This window comes from Ixodes scapularis, unplaced genomic scaffold, assembly GCF_016920785.2.
Source record: "Ixodes scapularis isolate PalLabHiFi unplaced genomic scaffold, ASM1692078v2 PGA_scaffold3__209_contigs__length_174095766, whole genome shotgun sequence".
NCBI lineage: Eukaryota > Metazoa > Arthropoda > Arachnida > Ixodida > Ixodidae > Ixodes > Ixodes scapularis.
In genome coordinates this window covers 63,806,757-63,832,240 of record NW_024609868.1, presented here as the reverse complement: position 1 = coordinate 63,832,240, position 25,484 = coordinate 63,806,757, and the positions used below count along the sequence as shown (strand labels likewise).

Here is a 25,484-nt window from a genome sequence, read left to right as displayed (position 1 = left end):
ATGTCGCCGATCGACGCTCATGTAACACCAAAAAACGTAAACTGTAAAAAAAGAAAAAAGGTTAGCGCTTAAGCATTTATTTTTGAACACAACTAAACGCAATTAATTATTTTGGCTACACGAACAATCTTCCGCAGTTGTTCACAGACATGTTTTCTTTTTTTGTGGCTAAGGTTGCAAATGTGTATTGGACATGTCCGCAAGAAGTGTTTGTCGTGTACCATTCTGGTGGGAAGAGGCACCTATAGTTGTATATAATAGGCAGTGAGTGAACCTTGTCACACATTAACTTGAACTCACTAAAACAATGTAATTCTTCTAAAGACCATGATCTATGCTCCTCTCTTTCACCATTCCTCTTGCAGTGGTTCCTGTTACTGGTCCTGATCTTTGGGGTTCGCTGCGACAAGGAGGACTCAACTACAGCCACAACTATCAAACCTGCGCTTTCGTTCAAGTTGCATCGACCCGCTGGCTTCAATAAAAATGGCTCCCGCCCCATAAGCGGGGTATTTGCCAAGAGGAAGCCCCTTTTTGGGAGCAGACGACTGAAGGCCTTGCTAGAAGAGCAAGCTACGAGTACCGAAAGTCATCTGAACGCCGTGCCTGACTTCAAGAAAGCGACACTGGAGGATCAGGCCGACGCCACGCCCCCCACTACGACAGTCTTCCCGCCACCGCCTTTACTAAGGCCACGTCCCGTGGCCAGCACCGGAAACGTGCCCCAGGTGGTGCCTACGGAACCCGACTTCAATCCAAGTTCCTTCTTCACGGGTCGCAAGAAGGGGCCCGTTGTAATCGTCAAGAGGTTCCCTAAGGGGCAGCAACAGCTTCAGCCCGATTATGACTCGGGAGGACCCTCCACTGGACCCTCTCCGAGCGAGGACCCGCCTGGTATCCCGCCGTCTGCAGGACTGCAGAGGCCCGTTCCGAGACCAGGCTACGGTTACCAGCCACCCCCAGACTTCTACGGGGGTCCCAGTCCGTTGGACGTTCTTAGGGGAAAAGGTATACCTCGGTTCTTCAGCCAGAGAGACATTGATTTTGTGGCGCAAGCGTTCAAGAACGCAGCAGCCAACGGAACCATTCCCACCATCAGCATTCCGGCCTTCAATGTTCCTACGGCTAACCAAACAAAACAGTCCGAACACCCTCAAAGTGCCACCAACTCTGGCAACCCTGAGAACGGCTACTCCGGACCCGGACGACGCGTGCCAGAATCTGTTCTGCAGCAAGCCTACCCAAGAGGTTATGATCCGTACACTCCTCAGGCGAGAAGGCCCGAGCTCGCGCAGTACCCGGTGCCCAACGGGGGACAGAGCCCGGTTCCGGGGCCCCGCTTCAACGCGCAGCCGCCCGTCTTTCAACAACCTAACGGCGAGTATAAGACAGGTTATCAGCCGCAGGGACCTCCGGGTCTGAACGCAGGTCGCCCACAAGCAGGGGTTTACCTCAACGGAATACAGCAACCGGCGTACCCAAATTACGTCTCTAATAATGGTTACCCGAGAAACACCGGTGATGACGACGGCTACCAAGTGGATCCGAGGTATTTCAGAGGTGCGTTTCCCATCGGGCAGAACCCGCCACAGGTCGGCCAAGTTCAATCGTTCAACCAAGCCTTGCAGAGGCTCGCAGGAAATGGCCGCGTCCACGGCAACCAGCAACCCTTAGGTCAGGGTTCTCCCCAAGGCGGAACGAACCCTGGACTCCTCTACCAAAATTACGTACCCGTCCAGAACCTCAATTCTGCGGGATACAATCCTTCCGGTCTCGCGTCCTTAGCCGGAGCCGGCTACGTTCCCAACGGCGCAGCTGCGCGGGGATACAGATTCCTGCCGATACCTAGCAACGACAGGCTGATCACGAGTCCGGACGAGGCATTCGCCAACAGCTTCACTCCTAACCAACTCGTCGAGTTCAGGGACGGTCGAGCCATTCCGGTCCAACCCTCGTACAACGTCTACCCGGATAGGATGGTGCTAGGCTACCCTCCCCAGTCACCGCCGCCGGTGAATCCCAAGACCGGAAGGTCGTCAAGTCCGACGGGGATTCGGCGGCCGCTGTACCAGAACGATCCTGGAGTCTTCAGGCTGGAAGGCGGCTTCCCATTGGCCCAGAAGAGGGCTAGCTACGGGCCCGGTCGGAATGCCGATTTCGGATACACGTCGGCATCGCACGACAGCATGTATTCCTATCGACCTGACGTCATTCCTCGTTGCGCCAATGCCAGCAAACAAGTTCCCTATTGCCTTCAGGATGACGAATATCCTCAGTAAGTGTTGACCCCATTCTTAACCTTATTCTTTCGCAACTATAAACTCCGATATGAAAAAAGAATTTATTTTTATATATACAGCATGCGATTATTACTTCTTTTACATAACGGTGGTGCTTAATATGAGCGTAGCAGACCTAGTGAACAAAGTATCTTTCTCGCTCACTTTACGTCTAAGATCAGAAGGACAATTGTATCTTGTTATTTTTATTCTTAAGATTGTGCAAATAATTCTGCTAGGGCTATTTCTCTATCACAATAACTAAACGCATTAACTTTAAAATCGCGGCTTTGGTATACGAAACCTGCTTGTACGTCGACTTTAGTGTCAGTTACTAATGAACATTATGACTTATACAGCCTTTTTGTATGAAGAGCCAGAGGTTTAGCTGCAACAATAACCATTTTTAGGGTGTACGAGATACACTAAATGGTCTCTACCTGAATATAAATTACATTTACTAAGTTAGAAGCATTTTCTCGTCTAACTTAACTATCTTTCTGCTCAAGACGACGATGCTTCCTATCTTCTTTCATAAAACGATTTTTGAAAATTCAGTGCAGGGATCCTTTCAACTCAAAAATCAAACTGTCCTAAAAAAACAAAAAAACATTTGCGTTTGCGTGGCAATTGCGCAATCAGCTTCTAGAGCACAAAGCGTTGTCAAATTCCAGCTAATATGAATGGATTTTGTAATTCCAGCAAGTGGCGCCGTAGTCCTCTTTAAGCAAATTCTTGAAGGGAAGTTTAGACAGCGCGGCAAGGTAGTCTGCCCCAAGGAACGTATGATGTCACCCGCTGTACGTAGATGAGAAGTGTAGCCTGCGCGTCACAACTGCTAGCCTGGCGTCTTCAACGTGCACAACGCAGTAGTGATTACACAAACACGCCGGTACGATGACCGTCCAGATCAAAGCGGGCAGGAACGGGGATCCAACCCAGGACCCGTGGGTTCTGCAGCGCGTTGAATCCCATTTCTAGTGACTCACAGATCGAAACTTGGATATCTCAAACTCTGGCAACATTTACCTTCCCACTTCCTGCTGGAAAAAAAAAAAAAGAGTTTTATTACATTTGTAAGTCTACCTCACTGCTAAATTTGTTTTTGAGTTTAACACATTTACGCATAGTAATATCCTGTAATGAGGGAGGGTCAGTTGCGGTTTCTGAATGGTTGCAGATATATGGACATGACTTTTATTTTCAAGTTATCTGTGATACAACAACGAATGATAAAGAAAAAAAATATTACCCTTTTTCTTGGAGCTGTTTCTGGTATTCACTTAGATTGTAAAGACTGCTCAATGTTATTTATTTATTTATGGTGCTCCCAAACAGCTTAAAGGCCTAAATAGGGTTGCACGTACACATAGTTTATAACAATAAAAAGAAAAGAAACAAATATGGTCACGACCAAATGAGCAATTACTGATCGTACACATTTTTTAATCATTTCAAAGGGCATTCCAAATATCGATGTCAGCGTTATTTGACTTACTTTAGAGAAGTTGCATACGTATCAAGGGAGTTTCGGATTGTGAGGAGTGCGGGTAATAAGGCATATTGTGTCTATTTTGTCGTCTGGGAACTCAATAATAACAATTAATAACAAATAAGAAAAAGGAACTCAATAAGAGCATTGAGTACTTTGAAAGGAACACTAAATCACGAATAGTCTTCTTTCAGAAAGAGGCGAGAAACGAAGTATTCTAAAATGCTCACATAATCATAACAAAGGTTACGTCCGATATTGCTATCATAGACAATTCGAACAAGCCGTCATTGCACACATTCCAAATGGTGGGTTTGATTAACGTCCAGGTAATTCCATACAATTGAAGAAAATTCTAACTTTGACAAATTTAGTGAGCGAAAAAGATGAAGTATACACGAATAGCTGTGGACGTTTTGAGTAATACGTGATATTACGCTTAGCAAACAAAACTAATCATTGAGAATTTTACTAATACGAGCACCGAACTTCAGGCGTAAATCAATCAAAACTCCCAGGTCACACACAACTGAACACCTCGATATGTCAGAGACATTTAATGTATAATGTAATTAGTCTTGCATGAAAAAGAAACAATTTAAGTTTTTATGGGATTTAAAGATAACATATTAGTATTACACCAAAAATGTATGGCATGAATGTCAAGTTGCAATAGCTCACAGTCTGCAGTAGTGTAATGCTAAGATAAATTTTAACATCGTGAGGAAATTGAAGCACCTCTGAATTGCCTACACTAGTCGCAAGGTCATTTACAAATATATTAAAAGTAGAGGTCTAAGGTTAGATCATTGCGGCACTTCGGATTTTAGGACGTAAGGAGAAGACCTCTGCGCTAAGTAAGATACCGTGTTCGGGCGATCCCTGAGATAGCTTTCAAACCAATTACAAAAGCCTAAAGCAACACCAAGGGTAGATAACTGTGTTAACAATTGGGTGTGATCTACACGATCAAACGCTTTAGAACAGTCAAAATAAACTACATATGCCTTCGCTCGGGACCCAACGAGATGTTTTGCACATTCCAAGAAGGTTATAAGGCTTGTCTCAATATATCGTTCGTGGCAAAAACCATGCTGGCACAGAGTGAGCATGCGCTTCAAATGGAAACTGATATGCTTAAAAATTTGATTTTTCAAAGACCTTAGAAACGGTAGGGAGCGGTGCAATTAGTCTATAATTTTCGACACACATGGTGCTTCCAGCTTTGTGAACTGGCACAATTAAAGCGTTGCTTCATGCCGAGGGGAATGTACTTATCTTAAGGGATATATTGACAATATATAACAGCTCAGGAGTCAGTATTTCACAGCACCCTTTGACTATGAAGGCAGGAATCCTGTCTTTCACACAGGATTTTTTTTAGAACAAGCTTCTTAATTGCAGAAAACACTTCATCATAAGTCAATTTAGGTGTGAACATACGGCGGAACGTATCTTGACACGTGGTTGTAATAGCCGACAAGGGTGTGATGGGATTTCGCATAGAGGAGAAATGCTTATCAAACATATTACAAACACCCGGGTCAGAAGTGTAACCTGAGATGGTCTTCTGCATGATGGCCTCAGATATATTAGATGGTCTGCTGCATCTAACATATTCCCAAACTCGGTCAGGACAGCGTTTCAAGTCAGATTCAATAGAGACCTTTCATATCTGTTTATCTCTTTTTTGAGCAACATCACCATATAACTATGTTCCTTGAATAAGGAGTGCCCTATTTCCAAACCGGGAGACTTGTGTTTCTTGTGAAACCGAGATTTCAGGACCAATTCCTAGCGGAGATAACGTGAAAACCACAAGGGAAATTTACCTCGGCCACTTCGTTTTACCGGTATAAAGCGATCCATAGTAGTCTTCATGATATCTATTAGCAAAGAAACAGCAAGGTCAACATCATCACTTTGATAAACGTCGTCCCAGTCAGTGTTGTTCAAATGCATGTATAACCCGAAGTAGTCGCCGCGGAAACAGTTGTACGTTGGAGGCTGCGCATTCGACGTTCTAACAAACGGGAATGCAACGGTTACTGAGAAAAGAGGATGCCGCTTGTCTACAGGAACAAAAGTATCGGTAATAATGCCCTCCGGGGCCTCTCGGATGTTGGTTTGACAAAGGTCAAGGATATTTCCGGCAGCATTTGTAGTGTGGTTAATGTGGTCCCATCCAATAAAAATTCACAAAATCGATTAGCTCCTGTTCGCATCCAGAACTCTGTTTGTAACTGAATAAGTATACGAATCCCATTCGATTCTAGGCAAGTTAAAATCACCGAAGATTAACTCATTGTAAGTTGAAAAGTCAAACAACGTATAAATGTGATCTAAAATATGACTTAGTGTAATAAGGCAAAAACAAAGTGGGAAGTAGTAGTTTCCGATAAGCATAGTAGGGATATTAGCGACTTTAACTCCAATCCAAACGCTTTCATTTACCTCAAGAACAGTTGGTCTAAAACACGACAAAGGCTTCAGCACTGCAGAAAGTGCGCCCCCTCCTAGAGTCGAAGATAAACCTATCGAGTCACGGTCACATCAAAAAGCTTGACGTTAATGAACGTCAGGCAAAGCATTCACAACTGGAGATTGAACTGGTGGGTCAAGATAATGCATATTACATCAAAATCTGAAACTAAAATTGATGAAATAATATGTCAGACTGAGTCCTAAAACCATGAACATTTTGGTAGTTTATTTGTAAACCACTCACACCGGCAAGTTATCCTGAGTTTATATAGGTACTGATTTAGGCAATGGACCCCAAAAAGGCTTAAACAAGCATCTCAGGCCACGCGCTAGGGTCATTGAAACGGCTGACGTTTTCAATCGTGGTGCTGATGCGGAACGAAGCATAGGACTCATACTTGGTGCGGAGCTTTGTACAGATGAACGAGCCTACCTCCAGTGCAGACGACACAGGTTTTCTCAGGTCTTCACAAGTAATGGACGGATGAAGCCTGGAGACAAATAGAGCGCGCTTGGCAGGTAGCCGAGGCACAGAAGCAAAAGGGGCGTTCTTGGGGCTCCCACTCCAGGCGGAGGACGACGTTTGCGATAAGTGACAAGGTTAAACCCGTCACCGGGCTCAACAACTGCTTGACCACTTCCGATGTCATTTGGGCTTGGTACTCCAGCAGGGGCTCAAGCGTGGTCATGGTGGGATCTTGTGGTGTCCATTGTGATGGTTTGTCCTTTTGAAGAGAAAGCCGCAGGACGAGAGACAGCCGAAAGGGTGGTTCGTGCAATTTTGACATAGCTAGGTCGGTTTTCTGTGATCCCGGTGGAATCGACGGTATCAGGCGCGGCACGAGTGAGCAGGGGAAGTTGGTTGCTCACCTTTTCCAGTTCACCGCGTATGGCCGCATTCTCATCCCGAAAGAAGTGAATTGTATCGCCGAGCTGGTCCACTTTTTTGGCAAGCGACAATAAAATCTTTACAACACAGCAGAAGCAGTGTGTCAGTGCAGCGTCAGATGACCCGCAATCTTCATAATCAGATTCAGTACCCTGAGGAACTTGCTCCGATGAATTACATTTAAGGGTTGCCCCGTCGTGCACACATGTTGTACTCACTCCGTTGTTCATATAGGAATTGTAGTCGTCACCTTGATTCTGTAGGCATTTGCAATGGAAACGGCCAGAGCAAACGAGGAACTGTTGCCCACGAAAAGGTGCGGAGCACTTCCCGCACACGTCCTTACTCCGCATCCTCGTGTTTTTATTTTTGAGGCACTAGATATGTCCAATTAGCGTAAGAATTGCAAGAACGCGTACATATAAGCAGAAGACGGTGATAAACAGCGCTACCGACGTCTTCGTCGTCGTGTATTCGTAGTTTAGGTTAAGTAATTCTGCGTCCTGTGATGGTGTACTTCTCACCATCACCGCTGCATGCTCAACGAGTCAGCATTAGTCAAAGAATGCTACACCCGCGGTACGTGCACTGACAAATTTGAGCACGATTTCTGAACATAAACACGCTTATGCGTTTTGCGGTCATATACCTGGTGACATCCGCCGCACATAAAGCCGACAGACAATGCCGCATGTTGTCAATGCAAGGTTCGAAGCGCGAGTTGTTAACCGCATCCGCTCATTCGCCTCGCCTTTGGTTCGTACCTTTCAGTTTTGCCTCAATTGAATACCGGAGCAAGACAGCCAAATTTTTGTTTTAGTGTGGCTCGATTCCAATACTATCCAGGTGCGCGTACCTTTGTGCGTGTACCGTCTCTTTCTCCCTGCACTTATGTGCGATGCACACATATAAAAAATTAGGTTTATCTAAAGAAGAAAAAAAAAAACGAGGATAGAACATTTGTCCGTCAAAGAGCAAGCTAGGCAAAGCTTCCCCCTGTGAACCGTTTTCCTTCCTGGTTCTATGTTGATCCCCCGACGCGGAAGTGACCGCACACCCGACTCGCGGCTCATGTCATCAACAGCTGTTCCCCCTCAACACTTTGTTGGTTTCTGTCTGAAAACAAAGTGTTTTGACGCTAATTAGTGAAGCGACACACTTTTAACTTTCACTGGAGATGCGCTAGGCAGTTGACAAAAGAAAACACGGGTTACGATTGACATTATAGAGCGCTCGTTTAGGCTCGACTGAGACCCGCACGACTAAAAATCGGTAACTAACGTAAAGAAAATACTTCCGCTGAAAATCACAAGAAACTGGCACTTTTAAGTACGTATATTTAAATGTAGAGACGCGAAAAATGAATTCTATGAATATTTAAAAATGGATTTGGTGTCAGAATTAATTGGGGGGCTAGTTGATTGAACACCTAGACGGTGGTTTTAAAAGCGCAAAGAATTAAGAAGAGAAGGAGGGGACTTTGCCTTTAGCTGAAGTTAAAATATTTTTGTTTCGATTTCTAGAACCAGATATGTTCTTTGTATCAGCAGTGACTTTAATTTAATTTTACTTTTCTTTTCTTCTCTTTCACTTCTACCTTGTTCTCTAGATGCTCTATTAAAATTGACAGTTGTAAGTAAGCGCTCTGTCCTGTCCTCTCCTTTTCTTCTTAATCCTTTGCGCTTTTAAAACCACCGTCTAGGTGGGTTTGGTGTGTCGTACAAGATACAACTCTCAGGCACGCTTGAAATGTGCGAGCACATGTCGCAGGATATATTTTGTCGCAAAGTATACAAGCAGTGAAGCCACACGGAATAAAAGCCCAAGTTTACATCCACTGATATTTTGATGGTAGTTTTCAGTTCCGCGCGATTATTTTGCTGGATTTTTGTTTGCTTATATAAGCATGACGAAATGCCTGGTTCACTTTCCAGAATATCTCTGGGAGCTTGACAAACGCCAAATAATTCTTTGTTTTCTTCAGAAGAGCACTATATGTTACATATTAGAGTATAATAGGTTAAGATTGACTTTGACTAAAATTATAAGATCGAAACAAAATTACAGGCTGAGCGGAACGAGAAACAAATCAGTAAAGAGCGAAAAACAAGCTTGAAGGATGCCTGAAATAAAACGTTCTTTCGACTTTTTTGTGCATTCGAAAAGCTGCATTTGATTAATGTCAACACGATTAATTACTCTAATATTTGTCGCGTTGGGGCAATTAAAGTTATGCCCGGTGGGTTCGCGCGCGTTCGCGCATCATAAGCACCGATCACGCGTACTTTTAACTTTTTTTTTTAATTGCCACAGAACGCTGTTTCAGACATAGTTTTGTTTGAAGACACCATATAAAAAACTTCAAGGGCAAATTTTTTCGTCGTTGTGCTAATGGATACCATCCCAATTCTTTAATCATGTTGGTGACACTCTCAAAACAGTCGTGAACCGAGTCAGGACGAATCGAGCTGCACGATTCTGAATTCACTTTAATGCAACAACATCATTTCGCTGTGAAGGGTCCCAGACGGTGCAGGCGTACTCCAAAACTAGTCCTACATAGTTAGGCTAGGCGAGCTTCTTAGTAGTTTTAGTGGACTTTTTTTTTCTTTTAATTTTGGTTTAAGAATTCAAGTGCTCAGCCGGCCCTCATTGCAACATCGTCAATGTGGGCGTTCCAAGTGACACCTAGATATTTAACCGCTTGGTTCTGGGTACAACCTCCTTATTACACTTATAGCAAGTTTAAATTTTTGTCTGGTCTTGCGGGTAAAACTAACTTTGACATATTTTTAACATTAAGCTCCGTCTTCCACTTTTTTGTAATATTGCTCTATTCGATTCAGGTCAACCTGCAACCGTGTGGGACTCTCATCGTCTGTTATACGTGTGTAAACGACACAGTTATCTGCAAACAATCGTACTTTCGAATTCATACTATCATTATTATCATTAACAAATATCAAAAATAGCAACGGTCCCAAAACAGAGCCTTGCCAAATGTAACCTCAATAAAATTACAAGTTTCACCATCCAAAGTAACACATTCACGACCTGATGATAGATATGTTTTTTTCTACTTAAATCTGGCAGTGTTTAGGTTTAGGAGCTCTAATTTCTGTAATAACAGTGAGTGTGGTACTGTGACAAAGGCTTTTTTTTATAATCTAAGAACACACAATCAATCTGTCCGCTTCCATCAACATTCGTAACCAAATCGTAATACAGCTCGGTCAGTTGTGAAGTGCAGGAATATCCCTTTCAAAACCCGTGTTGTGACTCAAAGTTAAGGCGATTTATGACGTTAGAGAATAAAACATGCTCGAGTAATTCACAACATATAAACGTTAGGTAAATCGACCTCGAGATTGTAATTTCTATTTTGGGCCCTTTCTTGTGCACTGGCACCACGCCTGCCACTTTCCAGCCGTCTGGTAAAGAAGCATCATTCAACAACTTACTACATATTATAAAAAGGTATAAGGCACTTGCGTCTGCACAACGTTTTAATATTCTCGGTGAGATCCCATCTGTGCCTGATGTTTTATTTAGTTCAGTCAATTTTTTTTAGAAGTCGCAACACTCCTCCTACACCAAGTTCAATTGGTGACATTACGCTGAACGAGTGCGAGCATCTATCATAGCTTACATTATAAGTAGGAGAAAAGAACTGACTGAAAATATTTATTGAAGGCTTCTGATTTTTGCTGATCATCGGTAATTGTATTCTTATTAACCACGACATCTGCTATACCTAGCTGATTGCCCGCAGCGTCTCACATATTTCCAAAACTGTTTGTTATTAGTTTTTATCCCACCCTCCAGGCGTTCTAAGTAATCTTCTTTTGCTTGCCTCGCTGTAATCTTAAACTTTAACGTGGGTTCTTCTAGCTTATCTAGGTTTGTGCCGAGCTGTTCTTATACCGCGCGTACACACGCTTGCGCTTCTTTATCAGACGGAGCAGACTACCGGTGATCCATGGTTTCTCTCGCATTTTTAGCTTCGATGAGTCTGTGCTAGTAACTTATTTTTCGTTTCAACTGAGAATTTTTTTGTTTAAATAAAACCTAAGGGTGTCATGCACACTCATTTCGTTTGCAAGCATTCAATCGTGATGAATTATTATGTAGTTCGGCACTCATCCCTTCATAATCTCCCTTTTCGTAAAAGGGCACCTTTCTAATTTTACTAACTTTTTTGCGGGAACCCGAAAGCCAACAAACAGCGCTGTGGTCCCTAATACCAAATATGACATCGTTTTTTTTGTTTCTTTTTTTTAACAACAGTTGGGTCATTACAAAAGAACAGGTCAAGTATGTTTGAGTTTCATGTAGGTTCAAGATCATATTACGTAAGAGATAAGCTGTCCACAATGCACTTAAGATCAAGGTTCAGCCGACTCATGGTTCTACATGCACAGTGTTCATCTTTCCATGCCATATCTGGTAAATTAAAATTGCCACCAATCACAACACAATCATTGGAAACGCTAGATACTAGGTCGTGAAGCACCTCAATAGCAGAGTTAGGGAGTCTGTAGAACACTCCCTGAGTGAAATAGATATTATCAGGCAAACCAACACTACACCACAGTGATTCAACAGTATTACCTGGAACATTTAGTTGATAGCTTCTCAAGGATCTATGCACCAATATGAAAAACCCTCCCCCCTGTGATGACCTATCTTTTCTATGGGCGTTAAACGAACTTGGAAATACCTGCTGATCTGATATCGAACCATCTAACCAAGACTGTGTTCCAAAAACTATAACAACTTGCACAGAGCTAATCAATTCTGACAAATCCTCCACTTTATTCTTCACACTTCTGCCGTTCAGAAACATCACTGTAAAATTTCTCCGATCAGTATTCCTATTAGCATAGAGGCGTCAAGTATGTTTCAAAGCAACAACTTCCTCTTTTCCAGCATCCCAAGTGAACAGGCTACCGTTGATTATAATTTAGTCATAAGTTAATTTGTCCTTATTGTTTAAATCCTCGTTTTTAGTTTTTTCTCGCCCAAAGATGACGACGCCTTTTTCTTACTTTCATAGAGTAGTCATCAGATAAAGACAAAACAAACAGCCTTCCAGCTTCTACGCGTACCGCGTGACTTCAGTTTTGGCATCATGAGCAGGAAATCCTATAAGTACGCCGAATTTTTCCTTCTTCATGTCTCCCCAAGCCGATTAATATTTTCAGTAGGAAATATCTTTACAGCCAGTTGTTTTGCGAAAATTTATACTATCGCGTTTTCTTTTAGCTAAGCGTAGGTTTCAGTTGGTTTCAGACACGCCCTCGTCCAGTCCGTACAATACTAGATTACTTTGTCTGTTGTTGTTATCGAAGCTATCAATTCTGGCGCTTAACGTCAAGATTTGATTACTGAGCTTACTGAACAAACTTCTCACACGCTTTAAGCTTCGGAACAGAATCCGAAATCGCTTCGAATTTAGTTTCAATAAATGAGAGACTCTCATTAGAGACTCTCGCGTAATATGCTGCTCTAATTTCTCTTTGTTTGAGTTTATGCTGCAGTTCAGGGCCTTTTGGCCATCAAGAATTGCCATCCTCTGTTCCTCAGTCAGCGTACCAGGGTTTTCCTTTGCATCACCACTGAGTAAAAGGATAAGGATACAGAGATACAGGATACAAGGATACAGGATATACTACTGGGTTAAATTGTGGATCTATGAAAATTTTTACTACAGGTACGTGCGTTGCAATGTCGAACAAGACGTCTGTCCAGTCGTTGGGCGGCTTTCTGATATTTTTATAATGTACCGTTTGGTGGGAGAGGCCAAGTAGTGTAGCTCGAAAAACACTCCCATAGCCAAACACGGGTTCTGCGAAACTGGCGTGAGTTGTTATCCTTGCCGTCATCAATTTGCGCGGTATTTGGTTGTCAGAACTTCGCCAACCCTCGATTTAGTATTTCACTACCCTAAATACGTCTTTAGAAAACAAGCTCGCTAGTAAATGTTCATTTTAATAAAAATAAAAAATAAAAAAAAAATTAACGAGGCCGGCTCATGAATAGATTCGCCTCAAAAGACTTAAAATATGGTAGTTTATTTTACTGGACAATCATTCATTAACGTGAATAAAAGTGTGTTATTTCTCCAGATTTGACAACTTGGAAAACACCGTAAATTACGCGTAAACACCTATACTCCGAAAACAGTCCGAAGTCGTAAAATTTATTCCCATGGAAACACCAAGACGCATTTGTATAATGCGCTAACGTAGGCTCATTCTTTATCTTTCAAAAAGTAAAAAAAAAAAAAAGCGTGCATACGTACAACACTAGAGTGTAGTCATCAATATTGCATAAAAAATCTGCCGCCTTGTCAGGGATCTATAGCTGTTTTCTCTCGGGTTTGCTTTCCTCAAACTGTCAGACTTTCATCAGCGCTTGCCGAAGGCCATGATATAACCCAAGGGTTGTTAAACACGTTTTAATCTCGAGGAACTCATATCTGCCTTGAATGGAAACCGCGAGAAACCCTTCCCGTAGTCGGCATTGGTCTAATAAAGCAGTGCAGGAGCTTACGGAACTCGTAAACAATAATTATGGTTTCGTGTTTCCGGCAAATACCGATAAACCGATCAAATTAATACCGAGGCTGTCGTGTAAAAAGCGGGGAAAACCGATAAACTCCGAATTAAAGTTGCCCTTGAATTAAAAAAAAAGCCAAGCTTACTGTAGACATGAGTCACATGACTCAAACCCGAGACTGCAGGAAGCGGAAACGAAATACAAACACAGAAAGTTTCTATGATTGTGTCGAGTAATCCCCACCAGCTCTTTTCGCCCTGGCTTTCTACCCAAGATTCACACGAAGAAAATCTATGTCTGCTGCTTTGCCTTGTGTTGACCCGGAAATCACTAGAATGGAAATGTGAGCTTGTTGGTGCATTCTGCGTAAATAAAAGCGTCAGGGAATGGGACAAGAAAGGCGAGACAACAAAGCGCTACTACGCCAAATGAACCTATGCGGAAAAACAGATAAACACATATTCCTTCTATCATAGGCTATGGTTCTACTCATAGTGATGACGCAATATACTCAAAATACTTTTGTATTAGATGTAATAACGGTGCACTGATACATTTTGTTTCCCCGGCAAGCCTGATGCTCTCAAGCTGGCAGCAACATTTGTGGCAGTGAACCGCCAAGCGGCCTGGAGGTGTTCGCTTTGCTGAAATGTCGTTCTGTCTTGCTCTTTCATTCAAGCATCTGCCGGTTTGGTCAATGTAAACACGCCCACACGTTGTCGGAATCTGATAAACCACCGATGTGAAGCATTCCACGTATTTGTTGACAGGCCTCGTTTTGCATGCATCACTCGTTTCTATTTTGTTGTTGATCCTTGGGCAAAGGGTTGAAAGTTTGCTAGGTCTCAGAACACAGCTGGCACATCAAAATGAGTGGCTACTTTCTTCAAATTGTAGAGAGCCTGGATGTAAAAGATGACTGCGAATATCTTCTTTTTTTTTGGGGGGGGGGGGGGGGGGCGGGTGGGGGCAGGAGCAGCATGATCGGTCCTTTTTAGCTTTGTCACAAGGCTATCGGCAACCTACACCAAGAGACGATCTGGATAGCCCGCTGTTCTTTGGCGGTTGATCTGTATCTGAAAGCTAGAATCTGCGGCATGGTGGCAAGGAGTTTTTTAGAGCGACTAGCAAGAGGAAATATGCTATTTCTTTTTACTAACTTTGAGTGGGTTGAGTTCAAGGTGACAAACCCCGTTATAGACCTTGGATGGTATCCCCAACACACATGGTATTTCTCAGTATTTATATTTAAATCTAGGAACTGGAGTTCTCCAGATGCCATCTCCTGGTGCGTGAAGGTCAGACCCTGCGCGTTCCTCGCAAAGACTTCCACCACACTTGTGATACTCCCTTCGTCCAAAACCTGAGAAGAGGGAACAAGAACATGTTTACTAACTCATAGCTGATTTGCCTGTCACATTCAGGCAGAAAATATGTTAAATAGGCATCATAAATATCTTTTGTATGTGGATGATTTTCTTGTTCTCCTTCCCCCTAATCAGCTTTGGAACGAAAAGAGTATCACGAGTGTGATAGAAGACTTTGCCAGGAACGCACATGGTCTGACGTTCATGCACCATGAGATGGCGTCTGGAGAAATCCAGTTCCTAGATTTAAATATGAATTTTGAAAAAGACCATATGTGTTGGGCGTACCATCCAAGCTCTAAAATGGGGGTCCTCCCCAAGCTCAGTTTTTCGTGGTTGTTCAGAAAATATGTTTAGTTGAAAACGCTCAAATTGACGCCGGAGACCCCCTTTAAACTGAAAACAACAAATAAACAAAAAATTTAAAAATATTTTTTTTGGGGGGGAAATCTGGGATCACAGGGAAATCTGGGATCTCGAGGAGATCTGGGATCTTGGGGAACCAATGTGGGCTTACGTCCAACAGCAGCCGACACTACGGTACGATGGACTCAATCAAGCTGCGCCAAGACTGCATCGCCACGGCCCTCATTTCATTTGCACGTTTGCCATCAGCCACCAAACTAATCACGCACAGTATATGTGCCGCAATCCCGTGTTTTTATTTTTTTTTTCGCGGTTGCTTTAGTTGGTGATTGCATACCTATAGACCATTCCATTTAGCGCTCTCTGGGCGGCACCATTTTGTTCGACCGCAGCGCCCTCTCCACATATCCGGGAAGTTCAGCGGGTTCGGCGGGGTAAAACGAGAGAGAGGGCACGCGCCCGACTCCGCTAGCAGACGACAAACCGAGAGGTTGCCGTTCTCCATCTTTGGGCTGTATCGGCGGGCTCTACCGAACATCGAACTCTCGCTCGTGGCTGCCGTTATGAAGCGGTTCGCGTTCTTAGAATAGCTGTAGCTACTCCAAAATCAGCCTATAGCTCTCTGTTGTTTTATTTTGCTAAATGATCAACTAGCATATCTTTTTTCCGTTACTTAAATAGCAGTTCAGTCAGCCGGCAGTACTACCCTCAACTACTGCTTGTATTGCCGCAGGAGAGCACGTTTTATTTATTATTTCAGACTTCCACTCATGGTCGCTAAAAGCCTACACCAGTACGAACTTTTGTATAGTAAAAAAGGTACAGCAACTGGATTTACTTTTCGCCAAAAAGACCTTTTTTATTTTTTTATTTGCATGCAGGTAACAGCGCAATTAGACCCTGTGAGTCTTTTTATCTAGCATAATATTACACGACAACTGGCATATCAAAATCTGCGCATCTGCGCTTGAAAGTTCCAAAAAGACGCGATTTTAAACAAAGTTTGCACGCCAGCCCGGACGCTAACTACAGCCCACTCGGCGGAGCGGAGGACATCCGGGGTGAGAGGGGGAGTGCATTTTTTTTTCTCTTTTCCCCTCTCTGCTATGACCCTAGCCGTCTGCTTCTCGCGCAGGAGATGCGGTGACGTCAGAACGACGCCGAGTTCTTATTGGCTTTGATTGGAAAGATAGTGGGTAGACCTCGATGCCAGATGCCTCGGCCTACCTACTATTTTCTTCTTTAAAAAAAAAAAAAAAATCAGCCAATAAGAGCTCGGCATTCTGACATGATTTCAACCCTTGAGCAAGAAGCAGACGAACTTGCACTCCGCATGCAGACAATTCGAGAGCCGTAAGAGTGCGCTTTTGGCGCCACTTGGTTGCCTCCATCGGATCGTACCGTGGATACCCGATAACGATACGGAGCATGCTCCGAGCCGTCGGCGGAATGCCGGGCATCGTTATCTGAGTCATCGGAACGATCTACTAAAGCTCCCGAACGTGGAACGGAGTATTGTAGGAAGCCCGTCTGAGAATTTCAAGGATTCACGCGGCAGTCCACCGAGGAGGGAACGCTTTCGCTTGCCACTTTCTCTGCCGCCGCCGCTCGTGAGCGGAGGAGCGCAATGGATTGCGAAACGGCGCACTTGGATGCATCCGGCGGCGGAGAGCAGGTTGCATACCGCAGCGGCCACGCATAACGGAGCACCAAACACAGCGTCACGGTGACACGAAACAACGCCGGGGCTGCTGGAACGGTCCTCAGGCGGAACCGTCCCTTTTCGGATCGCGAGTCGTAGCGTCCGCTTCCGGGCCCGCGGCCACCGGGCTGGTAACATACCGCGCGTGAAGCACCATCGGAAGGAAGAAGCAGGGCCCCGCGTGGGACGCGAAATCGTGTCCCTCAAAGGACGGAAGCAGTCGTGTTCCGTGAGGATGGCCCTTTATCAATACGGTAGCGCGATAGCTGTCCATTGACCGACTCCCGACGATCCTGCGTCTTTTGTCTCCCCTGTCCATTTTTTTCCGGGGTCGCGAAACGTCGTCACAATTCCCAACTCTCGTGGTTACACGTGTTATGCTATGTTTACACTACGGACGCAACGCGCCGAGCAAACGTTAGAGCAAGAAGCGGAATGATTTCGTTCAGACTACAAACAATCGTGATCTGAACGAACTCGTTTCGCTTCTTGCGCTTACGTTTGCGTGTGCTATGGAAGATAGGCGCGTTGCGTCCGTAGTGTGAACATAACATTATTGCCCGAACAAACAGCGAACAAAATGAAACGGACTACGGGGAGCACCTCCCTATACTATGTTTCACCATTAAGACGGTACGAACTAACGGGACCAATCAGAGAGCGTCAAAAACGCACCATCATGGTGTTCGTCATGTTTCTGTACGTGTTCTCTCATCGCTGAACCAATCATAAACATAAAAGGCCCAATGACTCGCGCTTTTGGCGCTGCTTCACTGATTCCGATTCCATTAGCTTGTAGCGTCGACTACTGCGGCCGATGTATAGCGACCTGGGGCCCTAATCTGGACACTTGGCGGAAAAGTCGGCGAGAAATTCGGCGGCTCTGATTGGCCGGCGCCGAGGTCAAGTGTGGCGTTGGCCAATCGCGGCCGCCAGATTTCTCGCCGACGTTTTCGCCAAGTGTCGAACTAAGGGCCCCTAGGCTAAAAATGACGCGTCACTGAACTGTGGAAGCTTGCAGGGTGTCCGATATTTCTTAAATGCAGTGCAGCTTCAATAAACACCAAGATGCCTTCTCCCCCCTTCCCCCCAGAAAAAAAAGAAGCAAACATTGCTGCTTATTTGAGGCGAATATCGAAATCGTCTATAACCATTCCAAGGTTATGGAAATTGTCGATAACCATTACAACAATCGCCGTTTACGGGCTGCCATTCCAATACTATTGTAATGGCAGGATCACCCTCGGCGCGCAGAAGGCGAATATTGAAATGGTCTATAACCATTTCATTATTATTGGAATAGTCTACGTCCATTTTTATTATTATCGAAATGGCCTACGAATTGCCTTCTGTGCGTTACTATTCGAATATTATTGGAATGACAGAATATTATTGGGATGGCAGAATCGCCTTCGGCGAGCAGAAGTCGATTATTGGAATTGTCTATAATCAATCAGATACCGTCTGAGTATTTGCAGTAGCTTTTCTGCGAAATATCAAATGTCATGTCCATAACCCAGCGACTTGGCAATTTTCGTTTGGGTGGTGACGCTGGAATACCTATGATCCTAACAGGCTTATACTGAGGCGGCTTCCAGTGCAAGTTCTCAGAGTAAAACTTGCAAGTCAGACAACTTTTTAAGTTGTTAATCAGTGAATGCATTTTATTTCAATTTTATTGCGAAAAGCAGAGCGCAATCTCATCTTTAAAAAAAAAAAGGTTTTGAAAAATTGCTGAAAATTTGGAATCGAGTACTTCTGGGTTTTTATTCCTTGAAAGTCTTATTTTTCTCATTCTCACGAAAGAAACTTTGAGGGCATTGGGCGGCTTATTAACGCTGCCAGTTTCTAAAATATTTCAATGCATTATAATGCAGCGTTATATTCTAGGTGTCAGCTTCTTCCAAGCTCTGCGCGTATAAATAATTCAAAATCGAAATTATTTCGCTGCGAAACATACTAGGAAGAGAAGCAGGCATGAAACTAAGCAACATGCATGAGCCTATGACGTGACCTCTGTTCTTCACTTGTAGACATACAATCACGCTGGAAATGGGGCAATAAATCAACCTTCTCTGTAATTATAATGCAATTAAATGCAAAGGTGCAAGCGAGCTGGACAAGAATGATGAAAATAATCCCTGGAGAAGGGGAACAAGAGGGACAAAGGACAAACATAAATCTCCAAACACAGCTAGGTGACTGGTGAGCGACCGAAAAAATCCGCCTGGTCCGGGTATCAAACCCGGGACCTCTGTCGTTTTTTTTTTGTTTTTTTTTCGTGATGTTTGGCGGTGTGATACAAATAAGACAAAGAAAAACATCTGGGAAATAAATTAAATACCAAGCCAAAAAAAAAAAAAAAAAACGTGGAAACGCTGTGTCGACCTTGTATCACGAAATGAAAAATAGAGAGAAATAGAAACAATCGTGAACGTTGTAATGAAACAACCCTAATGTCTTGCAGCACTCTGCAAACCTCCACAAGAAATATCTAATGTTCTACTGTGAGTGTACTAAAGAAAATGCGAATAGCAGAGTATTTTCAAATCATACACACAAACTTTGAGCTCATATAACGAATTAGAGACCACATGACGTGCCTATCCCACGTACTTTAGATAGGTGAAATGTTCGCCGATGCAACCAAATTGTGTTTTGTCTGGACTTCAACGCAGAGCCGCACTCCACATCGCCGTGGACCTGGAGCATGGTTCGATGCATCGGCTGTTGCCCGAGACACCCAACGGAGCGGCGTCCGTCGACGCCTTGTTCCTGGACGGCGGCTCCAGACTCTCTTCGGAGAAGGACTCGAACGCCACGGGCAGCCTGGCGGCCGAGTCCAGTCCCAACGGGACAGTGACGGAACAGCTGCGGGACGACGGCAAGATGTACGCGTGTCCGTCGCTCGTGCAGCACGCCAAGCCGCTCAGGGCCATGACCGTGGACGGCTACTGGAAGGTGGTCGTGAACATGGCCAACCCACACGGAAGAGGCGCCTTCCAGCAGATGGTGCGCACCGAAGTCTGCGCGTGAGTATACGAGGTTCCCCTTATCCACTAAACAAGGCTTCAGAGTACCGACCCTTCGGCCCTGTTGGTGTTTTAAAGTCGTTGTCGCCTTTTATATGAAGCTTCATCTGAAGTTGCAGGAAAGGATTTTCAGTCCTCCAAAAATGGTAAAACAATCCGCGACATGAAAAATATGATAACGCCAGAGCGTCCTCCTGATATCGTATAAAAAGCTCAGAAAGTTGCATTTTGGAATCGCTGCTAAGCACCAAAAGGGCGCCGCCCACAAGAGAATTGTGGAATGGAGTGCCGATACTCTAAGTGTAACGTATCTATTGTAGTTCTATAGTTCCTTCAAAAAAGAAAAAAAAAACATTTCATTGATACAGTGTCGACTGCTTGCAATCCAAAGGAGATACTTTTTTTTGGATTGAAACTATTAGTTTTCACTTTTTAACCATGCTTATTGGAGAAGATTCAATGCATATTTATTAATGCATATGCGTAATTCAATGCATACTTAGCACTAGCAGGAGGGCAATCCCAAGTTGCTTAGCTTAGAGCCATTGATACAAAGTTTGTGAGAGGCGACCAACGAACCTTGTGAGACGACAAAAAGGTGCATTCTAACATCAAATTTGACAGGATACTACAAGCCCAACGAGAGTGAAACAAAAATATGACGTTTTGACAGGACCGCTAACTGGAAGATTTGTCCGTGGCCTGGTAAACAAGTTCACTGGGAGGCAGGGTGGAACAAAATATATTCCTAACACACAACGTAAGGTGTTCCAAGCAGACGAAAACGTGCTTGTCGGGTCTCCTCGAACTGTTGAGGATAGAAAATACGCACCGAGCACTCAGGCACAAACTTTTACAGTAAAAAATGCTTCTAGTTTTGAGACATGAGGCAGTCGAGCAGAGTGACAATGTGAAGAAAATTTGCAATCATCATCATTCTTTTCCGCAATTAGTAGCTTAGGCGAACACTCGGCTGCGGTCGCTCATTGGGAAGAGTTAGAGGGGCTGGCGCACTCAAAGTTGACGGTTTCCGGTTCTCCCATTTGCCTGCTTGACGCCATCATGTGGTGCTCCGATCGGATAAGAAGGGCAACATGACACCGACGCACTGAAACAGTCCGACAGACGATGACTTCGCAGAACTGAATTGCACGAAGGTTTTCAGTACCAGTTCTTCTGGGTTTTTCTCACTTATATATATATATATATATATATATATATATATATATATATATATATATATATATATATATATATATATATATATATATATAACACACTCTGCAAAAAAGGGGCATAGTCTTACACTCATTTGTCCCATATAATGCACCCAAAAACTAAAGTTCGAGCTACAGCGCACCGCCGTCGAATGGAAGGTCCCAACTTTTACGAGGAGCTTGATAACCGGTGCGATATAACTTATTAAACAGCTAAAGTAGATACGTATCAACGACTACAAAAACAAAACAATGGAGTTTTGCAGCAGGGCCAACAGAACCCCGATTAATTCTTTGTAGAAAATAGGGAGTTTCCGCAGACCGCGTTTCCCCCTCCGCTAACCCCTAAGCAACGAAAAAGCCGCTGCTGCGCCTGCGCGCCGGTAGCCCTGACTGTAGAGTTCCGGTTATCGTAGCGGGTTGCGGAGAGCGTGGCGGGACGGCGGAAACGATCTACGAAAACTTCCTAGTAAGACGCACATTCGCTATTTTAATGAGTTGTACAATTCGGCTATCAAGGCGCTCGTGAAAGTTGGTACCTTCGGTTCGACGTCAGTGCGCTGTACGCCGAACTGAAGTTTTGGGGTGTATTATATGGGACAAAGGGTGCAAGTACTACACCCCTTATTTCTGAGAGTGCAGGGGTGTCCGAGGTGCGGGACCTAAAACCGTAGAAAAACGAGTACAAAAAAATATATATATATTTAACTTTGCCATTAGAGCAAACAGGAAGCTCAGCAGAACTGCTTATATGTTAACAGGTATGCATGTCTCGCAATAGCATCACATCAGCGGCCATTGTGAAGTACCTGCTGCTACGCGCGTACCTTCTGGAGTCTTTACCATACATTTCGCATCGCCTAAATTGGTTTTCTCCGCAAGAACAAGGAGCAAAGCATTGGTACGATACGATCACGCAGCGTGCAAGCGAAATCCCTTCCTCTTTAGTGGGTGCTGAAGGCGAGCTCGTAGAATATTTCCGCATTGTTAATTTTACGCCGTCGAGAGTGTTACTCTTGGCCGGAACTCCTTCTGGTCATTCACTTTGAATACCGCCCTCACACGTGCAAGAGGCCTAGTGAGGCGAGCTCTGCTGTTTCCTTTTGCCTCAACTCCAAAACAATTTTGTAATGTAAAAAAATATATATAAATATATATTTCTTTTTCGGGCCGTTGCGCCATCCTTTTCTTAATAAAGCGTGACTATATATATATATATATATATATATATATATATATATATATATATATATATTAATTTTTTACGCTTCTCATGCTTGATTATCTAATCATCCGCTTTTTGTCACGGCTACAGCTTTGCGCCTGCTGCACGAGTGGTACCTTTGGTGCGCCCCCAAGTTTTCCACGTGCTTCAAGTCGTTCTAAAATTGACTGATATAGTGGTTTCTGACGACGCTCAACAAGTTTCTAATTGAAACCATATGATTATTTTTACTAATTAAAAAGGTAGCTAAGGAAGTTTAGTTAATTACCCGACTTATCGCAAAGATTAGCCACCCTCATAATGTCCCCCTGGCCGTATATAGCTCACCTCCCTAAACTCTATTAGTGCATCCTTTACTGGCTTTTTGTAATAAATCTGTTCGAACTAAAATAAAACACCCGGTATATACAAAGTGTGTGTTTCTTTTTTTATTTTTTATTTTTATTTTTTTTTTGCTTTACGGATTTGTTTAAAAAAAGCCGTGAAGGTTACACTTATACGGTTTGCGCAGGTGATTTATACGGCCAGATGGACATTATGTGGGTGACTAATCTTTGCGATAAGTCAGATAATTCACTAAACTTCCTTAATTAACGTTTTAATTAGTGAAAATATACATATGGTTCCAATTACAAACGTACTGAGCGTCATCGAATATCAATAAATCAACTCTTCTTAGAACGGTAACTTTGGCTCGCCCCCGAGTTTCCCACGAGCTTCAAGTCGTTCTAAAAAGAGTGGAGTTAGTGGTTTTCGATGGACGCTCAGTAAGTTTGTAATTAGAACCATATGTATATTTTCACTAATTAAAACGTTAGTTAACGAACTTTATTTAATTAGCCGACTTATCGCAAAAATTAGCCACCCCATAATGTCCCACCGGGCCGTAAAACGGACCTGTACAAACCGCATAAGTGTAACTTTCACGGTTTTTTTTAAACAAATCTGTAAAGCTTAAAAAAAAAAAAATGTATATGTATATGCATATACAGTATAAGTGTACGGCGCCCAATGTATACCTTTTTGGAAGTTCGGCAGCGTCTAACGACGTTCCTCTGTGTCCTTTGTTACAGAAATCCCGGTATGACTTGCAGTAACGTGGCAACGTCCTCCCGCTGCGTGCAGAAGTACAACCTGCACAGGCTGGTAGTGTGGACGCGACAAGAAGGCATTCACATGGACACCTTCAGAATGCCAGTCGCTTGCTCCTGCTATCTAGGCGCGAAGGATAGCAAGCTCGGCCTCAAAAAGTCCTAGTTTTGTGCTCGGTAACTTGGCCCACCAACGACATGACGACGGAACCCTGTCTTGAGACTCCTCTTTCGCCTCGCTCGAATCAGGACCACGTGCTATAGTGGTCCTTTAGCAGGTTGCAGCATTGATTCTTGCCGTGTGCCACTGGCCCCTCTGTCTTCATTGTTGTGAGCTTCGAGTGTTCGGACAATATTTTGGTGTCAGTTTAGAGACAAAATGACGGCGAGTTATTCTGAGTTCTTGAATACTTATTAATAGTCGGCGACAGGTTAGAGTAAAGTGGGAGGAACTTCCACGTCACTCTTCACCTGTTACCCACTATAGTGACTCTAGTTGGAACCACTGATTTATACACCATACGTGTCGATGGTGGGTGTCAGTCACGGATAATGCCGCCTTTTCTTTTTCCTTTTGTTTCTCTCAAAACTTTCTCAAGGTTCGAACTGTTTCGCTTTGTTTGGAGAATTAATCGCTTGTAAATAGTTATGATTGTTTCAATATCGGTTCCATGATACGGAGGCGCCTTCCCGAGTTAAGACATATATATATATATATATATATATATATATATATATATATATATATATATATATATATCAAAGTGTTAACTTCATCTTACGATGAAGTTAACACTCTGAATGACTTTATCCGCGATGTACAGAAAATACCTGCATGGTTCAAGATGAGGTTCTTCCAAATTATTTGCAAGCTTGGCTCCGTTCAGCTATCTCGTGCTTTACTATTAGTGTATAACGCTCTGGACTTATGCACCACACGCAATTAAGTATGCGTTTGTATATATCGCGAAGCGGGATAATACTTATGGGGAAAACAGAAACTAAGATGTAAGGTAATTAAGGTAACGTTTGGTATCATGATGACCCAATTGCCGATGGTTTGTCTAACCCTATATTCATAGCTTACGCAATTCGGTTGCCGACGAAACCAACGCAGCAGAAAGCAGTGAATATTCAAACTTCTCTGTTAATGCAAACCGATCGCTTCAACAATAACAGCACCAAGATAATAAAAAACTCTAGTGCTGTACAGTCACCGGCGTCACATCTTATACCGCATCCAAAGATGTTATTTCCAAAGTTTATTGTTAAAAACGGGCGTAGGCGTTCGAAGATGTACGAAGTGCTTTCTTTGCGCATTTTTAATTGATTTGGTTCCTGACGGTTTGTAGATCTAAACACTGCTCGCTTTTGACCAACTTTGTTTTCTCTCGCATGACGCAAATTTTCGTATTTGGCTACCTTGATGCGAAGGTGGTACATACGTGTTCTGTCTGCAACATGCTACGTGTGACGGTCAGAGCATTTATTCAATAAAGACGTTGTTTATTACTGTACGACGATCTGGCATAATGTCTCAAATAAAAGAAACGCTATAGTATAGGGGCGCAGACGCGCGTTTTCGCAGAAGACTCTATTTGAGTGGAATATTTAGTTGATAACAGTGACGTCGGAACAGCTGGTGGCAGCAGAAGCGGAGAAAAAGATAAGTACCCCCCCCCCCCCTCCCTCACACACACACAGGCACATCATCATTTCCCGCCTTCCGACGCCCCTAATTGAGGATATCATCCAAAATCTCATTCCTGAGGTTCATCC

At 43.6% G+C, this 25,484-nt stretch overlaps 1 protein-coding gene across 1 annotated transcript; it reads left to right on the top strand.

Annotated features, from left to right (window-relative positions):
- Positions 1-23,871, top strand: LOC120847808. The gene is made up of 4 exons (XM_040219685.3): positions 1-60; positions 366-2,275; positions 19,819-20,172; positions 23,688-23,871. Exons 1-4 carry the CDS (start codon positions 1-3, stop codon positions 23,869-23,871), a joined length of 2,508 nt encoding a protein of 835 aa, XP_040075619.3.
- Positions 23,872-25,484: the final 1,613 nt, after the last annotated feature.

What these genes read in the sequence shown, in the direction of transcription:
- LOC120847808 (XM_040219685.3), top strand. Translation starts at nt 1, where the DNA reads ATGTCGCCGATCGACGCTCATGTAACACCAAAAAACGTAAACTGTAAA. An exon ending in ACTGTAAAAAAAGAAAAAAG is followed by an intron (nt 61 to 365) that starts GTTAGCGCTTAA and finishes TTCCTCTTGCAG; the next exon opens with TGGTTCCTGTTACTGGTCCT. An exon ending in CAGGATGACGAATATCCTCA is followed by an intron (nt 2,276 to 19,818) that starts GTAAGTGTTGAC and finishes ACTTCAACGCAG; the next exon opens with AGCCGCACTCCACATCGCCG.